Source organism: Mustelus asterias, chromosome 12, assembly GCF_964213995.1.
Source record: "Mustelus asterias chromosome 12, sMusAst1.hap1.1, whole genome shotgun sequence".
Classification (NCBI taxonomy): Eukaryota; Metazoa; Chordata; class Chondrichthyes; order Carcharhiniformes; family Triakidae; genus Mustelus; species Mustelus asterias.
Window position 1 is genome coordinate 51794890 of NC_135812.1, and position 13804 is coordinate 51808693.

At 43.0% G+C, this 13804-nt stretch overlaps 1 protein-coding gene across 2 annotated transcripts in view; it reads right to left on the minus strand.

Annotated features, from left to right (window-relative positions):
- Positions 1–8835: 8835 nt before the first annotated feature.
- The window catches only part of sh2b2 (SH2B adaptor protein 2), a 118556-nt gene continuing 113587 nt past the window's right edge, over positions 8836–13804 (minus strand). For both annotated transcript variants that reach the window (XM_078225216.1, XM_078225215.1), the window contains exon 9: positions 8836–10217. In XM_078225216.1, coding sequence (XP_078081342.1) covers positions 9907–10217 — 311 coding nt within the window. In that variant the 3' untranslated portion in view covers positions 8836–9906. The remainder of the gene's footprint in view (positions 10218–13804) is intronic.

A 13804-nucleotide genomic window follows, 5' to 3' on the forward strand; every position in this document is an offset into this window, starting at 1 on the left:
TTCCCAGATTTCTTTTGGAACCTTTTTTAAACAACGGAACAACATGAGCCACCCTCCAATCATCTGGCACCTCCCCCGTGAATACTGACATTTTAAATATGTCTGCAAGTTCAACACTAGCTTCCCTCAAGGTCCGTGGGAATACCCTTTCCGGTCCTGGGGATTTATCCACTCTGATTTGCCTCAAGACAGCGAGCACCTCCTCCCCTTTAATCTGTAAAGGTTCCATGACCTCCCTACCTGTTTGCCCTATTTCCGTAGACTCCATGTCCGTTTCCTCAGTAAATACGGATGCAAAAAAACCATTTAGTATCTCCCCCATCTCTTTTGGTTCCATACACAGTCTACCACTCTACCACTCTACATACCTATAGAAGCTCTTTGGATTTTTCTTCACTCTGTCTGCCAAAGCAACCTCATGTCTTCTTTTAGCCCTCCTGATTTCCCTCTTAAGTAGCTTCTTGCAATTTTTATACTCCTCGAGCATCTGATCTGTTCCTTGCTGCCTGTACATTTCAAACAACTCTCTCTTCCTCTTAATCAGTGTTACAATCTCCCTCGAGAACCAAGGTTCCTTATTCCTATTTACTTTGCCTTTAATCCTGACAGGAACATACAAACTCTGCACTCTCAAAATTTCTCCTTTGAAGGCCTCCCACTTTCCATTTACACCCTTACCAGAGAACAGCCTGTGCCAATCCACACTTCCCAGATCCCTTCTCATTTAATCAAATTTGGCCTTTTTCCAGTTCAGAACTTCAACCCGAGTACCAGATCTATCCTTATCCACGATCAGGTTGAAACTAATGGCATTATGATCACTGTGTTCCCTCACACTCACATCCATCACCTAACTCATTTCCCAATAGGAGATCCAATATCGCATCCTCTCTAGTTGGCACCTCTGTATACTGATGTAGAAAATTCTCCTGAACACATTTTACAAACTCTACTCCATCTAAACCTTTAACAGTATGCGAGTCCCAATCTATATGTGGAAAATTAAAATCCCCTACTATCACAACTTTGTGTTTCTTGCAGTTGTCAGCTATCTCAGCTATCTGTTAAAGAATGGAGCATGCAACATGTTAAAGAAATACTAAATTCTGATGCTGAAAACCTCTCACGATCACTTCAAATCATCTTTTCAATTCCTATTCTGTGATCTGTAGTATAATCCAAGTAATCCAAGTGGAGGTTAGTAAGATAGAGGGTTATAGATGAGCCTAGAAGGTAAGGAAATTGTTCGGCGCAACTTGTGAGCTGAAGGGCCTGTTTGTGCTGTAGCTTTTCTATGTTCGATTGTAGCCGACCCCTTTATTGTTTCTTAATCTAATCCAGAGAGTCCTATCTGATGAAAGGTCATCAATCTGAAACATTACCTCTGTTTCTGTCTGCACAGATGCTTCCACCCTAAACACGTTAAAGAAGCTATCCCCTACGGACAAGCAATCTGTACACACAGGATCTGCTCGGATGAGGAGGATCGCAACAGACACCTCCAGACGCTGAAAGATGCCCTCATAAGAACAGGATATGGCCCTCGACTCATCGATCGACAGTTCCGACGCGCCACAGCGAAAAACTGCACCGACCTCCTCAGAAGACAAACACGGGACACGGTGGACAGAGTACCCTTCATCGTCCAGTACTTCCCCGGAGCAGAGAAGCTGCGGCATCTCCTCCGGAGCCTTCAACATGTCATTGATGAAGACGAACATCTCGCCAAGGCCATCCCCACATCCCCACTTCTTGCCTTCAAACAACCGCACAACGTCAAACAGACCATTGTCCGCAGCAAACTACCCAGCCTTCAGGAGAACAGTGACCACGACACCACACAACCCTGCCACAGCAACCTCTGCAAGACGTGCCGGATCATCGACACAGATGCCATCATCTCGCGTGAGAACACCATCTACCAGGTACACGGTACCTACTCTTGCAACTCGGCCAACATTGTCTACCTGATACGCTGCAGGAAAGGATGTCCTGAGGCATGGTACATTGGAGAGACCATGCAGACGCTGCGACAACGGATGAATGAACACCGCTCGACAATCACCAGGCAAGACTGTTCTCTTCCTGTTGGGGAGCACTTCAGTGGTCACGGGCATTCGGCCTCTGATATTCGGGTAAGTGTTCTCCAAGTTGGCCTTCACGACACACAACAGCGCAGAGTCGCTGAGCAGAAACTGATAGCTAAGTTCCGCACACATGAGGACGGCCTCAACCGGGATATTGGGTTCATGTCACACTCTCTCTAATCCCCACAGCTTGCCTGGACCTGCAGAGTCTCACTGGCTGTCCTGTCTGGAGACAATACACATCTCTTTAACCTGTCTTAATGTTCTCTCCACTCACATTGTTTGTATCTTAAAGACTTGATTAGCTGTAAGTATTCGCATTCCAACTATTATTCTGTAAATTGAGTCTGTGTCTTTATATGCCCTGCTTGTGAACAGAGTTCCCACTCACCTGACGAAGGGGCTTAAGGCTCCAAAAGCTTGTGTGGCTTTTGCTACCAAATAAACCTGTTGGACTTTAACCTGGTGTTGTTAAACTTCTTACTGTGTTTACCCCAGTCCAACGCCGGCATCTCCACATCATGCACAGATGCTGCCAGACCTGCTGAGTACTGCCAGTATTTTCTAGTTATATTCCTCTCTAAGCCCAAACAGGAATGGAAATTTTCCTTCAAAAGATTGTAAAAGGGTAACAATTTGTCATAACCAGATTGTGGCAAGAAGGGACAGAGCAGCAGCAGATAAGGCTACAGCTTAAAAAATGATAAAAAGACAGTTAAGGGCTCAACATCTGAATGCACACACAGCATTCGTAACAAAATAGATGAATTATTAGCATAGAACTAAATGTGTGTGACCTGATAGTCATTACAGAGACTTGGTTGATAAAAGGTTGAACCTGAATATTGAAGGGTATTTGACAGTTTGGAAAGCCAGGAAGCTAGGAAAAGGTGATGGGGTAGCTCTGTTAATTAAGGATGTCATTAGTACAGCAGAGAGATAATCTTAGCTTGAAAGAACAAGATGTAGAATCAGTTTGGGTAAAAGTCAGAAATAAGAAGTGTAGGAGGTCACTCATAGCAGTAATTTAAAGGCTCCCTAAGAGGTATCTTGCATGTCCTTACTGAATCACAGAATTGTTCTGGCACAGAAGGCTTCGACAATTTGCATTACAATTCTGTAACTCCCTTTTCACAAGTACAAATCCTACTCGATTCCAACTCCTGCACTTACACTCTCAAGTCACAGTCCTGGGGGATTCCATCTTCTTCAGTATTCTCCTTCCTCAGGGAAGATGTCCAAAGACGTGAGGGCCTTCTTCTGCATTTGAACACCATCTGCAGAATAGGCCAACTCTTTAGCAGCATTTTTGTCAGCATTCTGGAAAGCTGAGTGTTTCAGGGTGACTGAGCTGCAAGAACAATGAGGACTTTAGAGTGTAAGACTGACACTGAAGAGAAGCAACCTTTGGAACCTCTGGAACGTGAAGAGAAAAACTCAGTACAGTCCGAGGAAATTTGCTTTCTTAAAGGACTCTGGGAAGAAGCTTCAGAAAAGGAATGAACTTCAACTTCAGGAAAGACTGTATCCTCCACTGCTGCATTAAAGAATGAAAATGAATTGAAAATCTGAGGTTTCAATGAACTTAGACAATAAAGAAAAAAACTACCATCTTCCCATAACACTGTCAGGATAAGAGATGATTTTCCAGGGTGCCTAGTTTCTGTAGACAGTGGTAAGAGCCACACTTCTCTGTACAAGGAATCTCCACAGCAATGGGAAGAATTGCTGAGAATATGGAGACCAGACAGCCGGATATCCTGTAATGAGACAAATGTCCTGCAGACAATGAACTCAGGGTACATGATTCTACAGCTTTAGAGGTGCAAAGATTCTGCTGCAGTTTCTGTACTGACCTCCAGCACTGAAGAGAAGACTTTCAGCTGGGATTGAACATGGATGCTGATGGATTTTCACCCTGTGAAAGTAACAGCTTTTCAGCAGTATGATCCTCTGTGAACACTAACCTGGATTGAGGCAAAACATTCTCTGTGGAACATTTTTGAGAAACTTATGAACCACATCTTCTCTCGGACTCTCGAGTCTGAGAGAAGAGCCCAACCTCATAACAATCATGATGGTGGAAGAACAGGTTGAGATTGGTTAATAAAGTATAGAGTAGCCTGAGTTTGATCAATTAAGGCAGAGTGTACAAAAACAAGGAGGTTATGGTGTATAGATCACTGGAATATTGTGTCCAGTTCTGGGACCACACTTCAAGAGGATGTGCGAATCGAGGATACTGAAATGAATGGTTAGGACCTGGAATACCTGGTGGAGGCAAGTTCAATTCAGGTATTGAAGGGGGAATTGGATTATTATCTAAAAAGTATGGACAGAAGGCAAGGGGATAAACACCAGGTAAATTGCTCCTTCAGGGAGCCAGCACAGACACAATAGACCAAATGGCTTCCTACTAATTTATTCTGTAAAATTGATTAGGTTAAGTGGTTCTGGTGTCAAATGTTCACTTTACAGCTTATGATGAACTGGCTTCTATTAAACTGTAAATAGCCGCCCTTCAACTGCAACTGGATCAGACAACTCAAGCCGCCAGGAGGGCTAACATACATCAGTTGTTTCACAAGATCAGTGAACTGCACCAGGGCCTCAGGACAAACTAACACAGCTTTCTTGTGCTGTTGCAGGAGTGTCTCTTCTGGTTGACATCACCAATTATGAGGGAACCAGATGCCAATTTTCCATTTCAATCAAGGATGGCAGAACCGCAAGTTTAAAAACTGGGAAATGTAGTAATTGAGGGCAATATAAATGCAGGCTTCAGTAGCAAAATATTTATCGACCAATTCAAACCAGGTTGTCTTTACAATAACTGCAAAGCGCGTCTGAGCTCATAACCCCTCAAAGCTTTTTATATTACTGCAACAACTTACATTTTTAACATGTCTTTAACACAGCAAATTGTCCCAAGATGCTTAACAAGAGTGAAGAAAACCTTTGACACCAAGCCACAAAGAATTATTTGGATGAATTATAGTATGATGGTACTGTGCCTTTAAAAAAAATATTTTAATCATGTTTCTCTGCAGGATGTTTCTGCAGTCCTTGGCAATTTGTCAGCATCATGTTGTCTGTGGCCAGTGTCCTTTATTGTTACTGAGGCAGTATAATTGATATGTTGATTTTAATCTGGACTAATGTAGTGGTCTGTGGTTTTAATGGTCCCTTAGGGTTGTAGAGTGGAGCTTGATTGAGGTTGATTAACAGGTCATGTCATGGGGCTAGGAACAGCTCTGCTCCACAGAGAAGTCCAGTTTTAGTTTTGTTTGAGTTGCTGCTAGAAGCTGGGGGAAGAAGGCAGTGACTCTGTCTCTCTCTCTCTCCGAAGGCTTTCTGAAAGTTCCAAGACTGGGGAGCCTCGGAGATTTGATCCAATATTCAAAGGGCCAATTCACACAGGTGTTACAAAACTGAAGATCCAGCATACTTGTTTTTTTGTACTAAGTCTGAAGAAGGGTGTTTGTCTGTGGGATGGTGCTTAACTTGGAGCAGCAGATATAGCTAAGAGTAATATAGTGTCATGTTTAAGTCTTATAATTGGTAAAAGTCATGCTAATTCTTCTTGTTATATTTTAACTGTGTTCGTAAATAGAAACATAGAAGAAACATAGAAAAACTACAGCACAAAACAGGCCCTTCGGCCCCACAAGTTGTGCCGAACATATCCCTACCTTCTAGGCCTACCTATAACCCCCCATCCTATTAAGTCCCATGTACTCATCCAGGAGTCTCTTAAAAGACCCTATTGAGTTTGCTTCCACCACCACTGACGGCAGCCGATTCCACTCGCCCACCACCCTCTGTGTGAAAAACTTCCCCCTAACATTTCCCCTGTACCTACCCCCCAGCACCTTAAACCTGTGTCCTCACGTAGCAGCCATTTCCACCCTGGGAAAAAGCCTCTGAGAGTCCACCCAATCTATGCCTCTCAACATCTTATATACCTCTATTATAGAGGCACGGTAGCACAGAGGGCGGCACGGTAGCACAGAGGGCGGCACGGTAGCACAGTGGTTAGCACTGCTGCTTCACAGCTCCAGGGTCCCGGGTTCGATTCCCGGCTCGGGTCACTGTCTGTGTGGAGTTTGCACATTCTCCTCGTGTTTGCGTGGGTTTCCTCCGGGTGCTCCGGTTTCCTCCCACAGTCCAAAGATGTGCGGGTTAGGTTGATTGGCCAGGTTAAAATTGCCCCTGAGATGCGTAGGTTAGAGGGATTAGCGGGTAAATATGTGGGGGTAGGGCCTGGGTGGGATTGTGGTCGGTGCAGACTCGATGGGCCGAATGGCCTCCTTCTGCACTGTAGGGTTTCTATGATTCTATGATTAGGTCTCCTCTCATCCTACGTCTCTCCAAGGAGAAAAGACCGAGCTCCCTCAGCCTATCCTCATAAGGCATGCCACTCAATCCAGGCAACATCCTTGTAAATCTCCTCTGCACCCTTTCAATCTTTGTTTGATAAAAGCTTCCTAGTGGGTCACTTGAATCATACCTGGAGTGAAACACCTTATGCTCACACTAATGCTAAAGTCAAATGTAAAACTTAGGGTCTAGGCTAACTTCACAAAACACCTTGGGAGTTTCTGACCTGGGTCTTAACAATATATAATCAATAGCTTGCTTAAAGTGGTGAGTTGTAAATGACATCTTACAGGACGAAAGAGACAGAAAAGTGAAGAAGTTTGGCGTTAAGGTGTCTGAAAGTATAACCACCAGTGTGGAATGACTAAAATTAGGGAATGTACAAGAGGTCAGAATTAGAGCAACACAGATGTCCAAGAAGGTTGTGTCGCTGGAGGAGATAAGCGTTAGGGAGAGGGCAAGGTTATGGAGTAATTTGAAAACAAAGATGAGGATTTTAAAACTGAGGAATTGTCAGATTTTTAACATCCAGAATATTTACAAATGAGTTTTCAAATGATTAATATTGAATTATACTCAAGGTGTGAAAAGAATATGAGCTCTAATATCATATGCACTGTAGCAGTTTAAGAAAGTGCATCATCACTATCTTCTCAAGGGCATGGATAATAGATTGCATGAAAGAATACATAAAGAAACATGCTCATTGAACATGGGATATGTGCCTGCCAATATTATCTATTCAATACTATAAAATGTCACAAAATGGTAATAATGGACCTGGCTCATAGCAGGGCAGGACTGGGTGTTAAATATTCCTGGATACAAAGTGATAGGACATGAAGCAAAGGGGGAGGGGTGAAGGTATTGATTAAGGAGAGCATTGCAGTGCTAGAGAAAGAGGATGCCCCAGAGAGGTCAAAGAATCGATGCACTTGAGCTAAGGAACAAAAAAGGTGTGATTACATTGCTCGATGTAGTCCGTTGAGAGGAATCAAGCCGAATGGTGAAGCTGGAACCAAGATACAGAGCTTTTCTTTATCCAGGGTGTTTATTGACCTTTCAGCTCTCGTACACCCAGTGTCCCAGCTATCCCCTGTTCTACCAGTAAACAAAAAACAATAAATTAAACAAATATCAGTTAAAGAGGTGACAGCCCCAGGGAGCACTGTACAAAAACTAAAATATCAAAGGAAACTCTACTAACCAAACTAAAATGTAATTTTGTTGGGTGGTGATGTCTCCCAGATCCCCAATTTATGTTCTTTTTATTAAAGGAATCAGTAAAATAAACAAATTAAAGAGGGGTGACAGCCCTGGTGGAGAACTGCAACTAAAACAATCAAGAGAAACTTGACTAATTAAACCAAAACGTAATTTCCCTGCCACCCCTCATGGGAGGCCTGGAGCGTGTGGGTAAATACTGTGTGCTTCCTCTCCAAGGCCACCCAACCGCAAATGTAGCCATGGTAGAGGGGCAGGCAGTCAGGTCAGATGACCTCCTCGACTGCCCACTCCCTGGACCTGTTAATAGCCAACTTGATGCCTGGGCCCCTGCCACATACCTGGCCTCCATTTCCTGACACTTAATCCCAGGCCCTTCACTACAGAACCTTTTCCGGTCACTGTGGCGCTGTGCATTTATGGGCTTGAGAACTGTCATCCAATCTGATTGGCCAGCAGCTCTCCCTGGTGGGATTTCCTTCCAAGTAAGGACAGATGGCCCGCTTGCTGCCAATGAACTCTCACTGGAGTGTACAATGGCAGCCAGCCTGTTGGAGTCGGATGCGTTCTCTGCTGACTCTCTGGATGAAAGGTATTGAGTCCCGGCATCTGAAAAATTCAGACAAGGTCTTTTCTGTACTGCTTCCAGAGTTTGGGTGCTTTCTTTCTGCACTGATGGTTTGGTCTGAACATAGACCTGACCAGGGGACTATACGCTTCAGGATAATAATCTCGAATAATAATTAGGAAATTGTTTTTAAAATGTTAGTTTCATGTCCTTTTACCTAAAAAATAAGCTTCATTTTTTAGCCTTCGCAAAATATTAAATTGTGTGTAATCAGCAGAAACTCATCAGGACGATTAATGCCATTGGGGGAATGGGCCACTTTGAGGATGCGACTGCTCCAGTTTCTTAAAACAGTGAAAACAATCAGATCAATTTGTGCTGAACATGATTTGTGCTTAAAGTGCCCCAACCTTTTACACAAGTTTGGTCAGTTTTGGGACAATTGTGATGAGAAAATGAACACAACATAGCAGAAAGTCCAGGCCTAGATTTATCTTCATTAACCTACACTGAAATTGTAACAATCCTACAGCCTGTACAACTTTATTTTAACAAAACATCTCATGAAATCTTTGTGACAGCATGTAAAACCTTGATTTATTATTTTTCATAAAATTTTCAAAATTGTACATCAATATCATGAAGTAGACATGGACACATTATGAAATATTTCTTAATTTATAATACTTGCAGTGAATGGCATCCAAAGTTTCAATGTATTTTATTGACCTCTGTTTCCTTTATTTGTTGTTCTTTCACACAAGGTAGTTTCCAGCTCTCCTGCTGGATGTCCAGAATCTCAGGTTGCACTGTGAACTCCTTCACGACCATTGCCAACATCAGTCCCTCATTAACAAGATGATTAAAACCAGTTGGATAATTACAGCATAGGTCTCCTCAAATAGAACACACAAGCCATCATACATCCCAGAGTAACATTCACTCAAGTGCAGTGGTGAATGATGGCTGGGTGGACCTTGAAGCCTTCTGGAGCCAAGAACTCCAAATGCTGAAGCTGCTGAGACACTATTGTAAATGGATTGAGATTGATACTGAAATGCTCTTTCAAACTTAAATTGTGTGTATTCAGCAGATCTTGTCTGATCTCAGCAGGATAGCCCAACAGCTCAAACCTGGTCAAACATCCACACCTTGAAATGACTGCTCACTCCAAAATGAGTCAGCTCCGTCCTTGCTGATAACAGGACAAAGGAGTGTCATACAAGCTAAATCTTTATCAAATCATATCAACAGCAGGTTCACTAAAAACATCAACACTACAGATAAGATTATGAATAAGACAGTTCATTATCAACTCGTTGTCTGTACACAGTTCATCAAAATTCAATTTTCACAGTAATAGTGAAAAGTGCAGATACAAATCCATAAAACATATTTAAATTAGCAAAGTCAGTCTTTGCTAATTGCCCTGAACGAGATGTGGCATCAAACACTCGATAATTCACATTAAACGCTCACTCTATGTGGAGTAGTTTCCATTTTTATCACTAGTAGTCAAATGATAGGGATATTGTCTCTTTACCTTCACACATAATTTTCACCCTTTTTGCTAAGCAGACACATCTTGTTGAGTATCCCTATTTAAATATAGACATTCTCCTAGGCTTGCTACATTAGGTTTCCTTGTTAGTAGAAAGAATATTGATTTTCCACAGCTCGCGCTCGATTCCTTGATCCATCGCTGTCATGGTAGTCCTCTGAGGTTGCAGCTTGAGGTTGTAGTGGTCGATCAGAATTATTGGTACGAATAGCGACAGCAGCCTCTGATCTGTGCTGTGGTGGATAGGTACTGGGTGATGTCCCTTCAACTTGGGTAGCAGGTTGAAGGCTGCCAGCTGCAGAGTTGGCAAAGTAGTGTTGTGATTGATGGGTATCACTTCTGGAGTTGGGTTGTGTAGGGGCAGCTGGAGGTGGGGCAATCTGTGAAGTATTCATCTCTGTAGAGATAATAAAATATGTTGGAAGACAGATTTATTGCATAAAGAATCCCTGCAGCTTTTTAAACATGTGAGCCAATAAATTATAGGATGATTAAAGAAATACCTTTTCAGCCTTTCCCTTGGCTTTTAGAGTTTTTGTCACCTGTTGTAAAATTCTATTTTAATATCTCCATCCCTCTCTTTGTAAGAATCACTAAATAGAGATGAGATAAGCCTTGACAGATCAATTTGTACCTAACTGCCTTTCAAATAATCCCAAGAATATTTCCCCGTTATCTTACACTGGCAAATAACCACAGCTATTGGTCACGTTTTGTGAAGACATTGTGCCCGACACTGAACCTTAACCTTGTCCTTAGCACTTTCTAACTATGTTCCCATGGAATAATGGGAAATGGCACTCCAGGTTAAAATTTTCAATTCCATGTTACATTTTATACACTGCTATGAGGTTCCTCCTCCCCCATATTCCCTTCTCAAAGCTGCTGAATCGGATTCTTTCCATAGAACTAGATTGTCTACCGCTTCCAGAGTTTGGACGCTTCCTTTCTGTGCTGATGACTCGGACCAAGCACAGACCTGACCGGGGGTATATATGCTTCAGGATAACAATCTCAGGTGCTATGATTTGGCGATACAGTTCAGCGTTCTCTGTTGTTCGAAGATGTTCTGCAGTGTTCAGAGATGATAATCTGAATGTTCTGATATGGATTCATTTTACACCATGATGATTGGAAATGTATTTTCCAATGACACCTACAGCTATTTGCTTCTAATTATTATAATGACTCCAATGCAGACTTGGATCTGGATCAAAAGCACACAAGTGGTGGAGATAGATATTGGAGAGTGTTTTGTTAATGTTAACAGTAAAAGCACATCAGTCACTTCTTGATGAGATAGGGAACCATTACATGCTGTTGAGGAACTCTACAATGAAGCTTTATTGAGGACAACCTAGAAGGACCTGAGATAATGACCAACTGGACAATATTGATTACAGAGTAAGAAAAAGTAAAAAGAGCAACAGTGCTATTAAATGTTGGGAAGACAGGTTTTTATGAAGATTGTAGAATGTTTTAGAATGTTAATTGGTGAGAGCTAATGGGGATTTACTCTGGAAGTCAAGCCAGATCAATTTAATAGATTTTGTTTGAGAATGGATGAAAAACATAGGTATGGAAAACAGTGTAAATGTGGCTTAATTTGATTTTGTTAAAGCTTATGATGAATTTGATTTGATTTATTATTGTCACATGTATTAACATAGTGAAAAATATTTTTTCATGCGTGCTATACAGACAAAGCATACCGTTCATAGAGAAGGATCAGTGCAGAGAGAGAGTGCAGAATGTTGTGTTACAGTCATAGCGAGAAAGATCAACTCAATGCAAGGTAAGTCCATTCAAAAGTCTGACAGCAACAGGGAAGAAGCTGTTCTTGAGTCGGTTGGTAAGTGACCTCAGACTTTTGTATCTTTTTCCCGACGGAAGAAGGTGGAAGAGAGAACGTCCGGGGTGCGTGGGGTTCTTAATTGTGCTGGCTGCTTTGCCGAGGCAGCAGGAAGTGTAGACAGAGCCAATGGATGGGAGGCTGGTTTGCGTGATGGATTGGGCTACATTCACGACTTTTTGTAGTTCCTTGCAGTCTTGGACAGAGCAGGAGCCATACCAAGCTGTGATACAACCAGAGAGAATACTTTCTATGATGCATCTGTAGAAGTTGGTGAGAGTTGTAGCTGACATGCCAAATTTCCTTAGTCTTCTGAGAAAGTAGAGCCGTTGGTGGGCTTTCTTAACTATAATGTCAGCATTGGGGGACCAGGACAGGTTGTTGGTGATCTGGACACCTAAAAACTTGAAGCCCTCAACCCTTTCTACTTCATCCCCATTGATGTAGACAGGGGCATGTTCTTCTTCACACTTCCTGAAGTCGATGACAATCTTCTTCATTTTGTTGACATTGAGGGAGAGATTATTGTTGCCGCACCAGTTCACCAGATTCTCTATCTCATTCCTGTCTCGTCATTGTTTGAGATCCAACCCACTATGGTGATGTCGTCTGCAAACTTGAAAATTGAATTGGAGGGGAATTTGGCCATGCAGTCATAGGTGTATAAGGAGTCTCATGGGTGGGGGGGGGGGGGTGAGAACACAGCCTTGTGGGGCACCAGTGTTGAGGATGATCATGGAGGAGGTGTTGTTGCCTATCCTTATTAATTGTGGTCCGAGTTAGGAAGTTCAGAATCCAGTTCCAGAGGGAAGTGCCGAGGCCCAGGCCACAGAGTTTGGAGATGAATTTTGTGGGAATAATGGTGTTGAAGGCTGAGCTGTAGTAAATAAATAGGAGTCTAACATAGGTGTCCTTGTTATCTAGCAGTTCCAGGGTTGGTGCAGGGCCAGGGAGATGCCATCCGCTGTTGACCTGTTATGACGATAGGCAAACTGTAGTGGATCCAGGTAGTCCGGGAGGCTGGAATTGATTCATTCCATGACTAGCCTTTCGAAGCACTTCATAATGATGGATGTCAGAGCCACTGACCGATAGTCATTAAGGCACGCTGCTTGGCTTTTCCTAGGTACTGGGATGATGGTCGTCTTCTTGAAGCAGATAGGGACCTCAGATTGTTGTAAAGAGAGGTTGAAGATGCCTGCTGGCTGATCCACACAGGATCTGAGTGCTCGAGCGGGTCCCCCATCTGGGCCAGTCACTTTCTGTGGGTTGACCTTCGAGAAAGCTGCTCTAACATCTGCAATGGTGACCTCAGATACAGGTTCATCCAGAGCTTCCAGGGTGGAAGGCATGTTCTCGCTGACCTCTTGCTCAAAACGGGCATTGAATGCATTGAGCTCATCAGAGAGTTGCGTTGGAGCCGGCGATTTTACACGCTTTCATCTTGTCACCTGTTATGTCTTGCAGACCTTGCCATAGTCGGCAGGGGTCAGTGTGGCTAGCCAGGGACTCTAGCTTGGTCCGGTACTGTCTTTTGGCATCTTTGATAGATCTCCTTAGATCGTATCTAGCTTTCTTGTGTAGGTCAATGTTGCCTCAGACCTGGACTTCAGCCAAAGTGGATATCCCTGTTCATCCATGGTTTCCAATTGGGAAACACACGGATTTGCTTCTTTGGCACACAGTCTTCTACACACTTACTAATGTAGTCAGATACTGTAGTGGCGTACTCATTCAGGCTGTTCGCAGAGTTTTTAAATACTGACTAGTCCACTGACTCCAAGCAGCCCCGTAGGAGATCATCCGAAGTGCCCAATATAAAATTAGCTGAAATAATTCAATATTGGAATGAGGGTGCTGTGCTGTACCAAAATATGGCTCAGTATTAGGAAATAGAGAATATGTGTGACTTTGCAGAAGGCTAGGATCCTATGGGGCTTGTGTACTGAGATTGGCTCTCTCCGATAACTTCACCAATGACCTGGGGGGGTCATCAGTACCTTCATCATAGCATTAGATTACAGCAGGGGAGTTAATAATGTGGAAGGTACAGATAAGCTATAGGAGGACGGAGACTGGTAGGTGGGCCAAGAAATGGCTGACGCAGTTTAATGTGGATAAATATATATTAT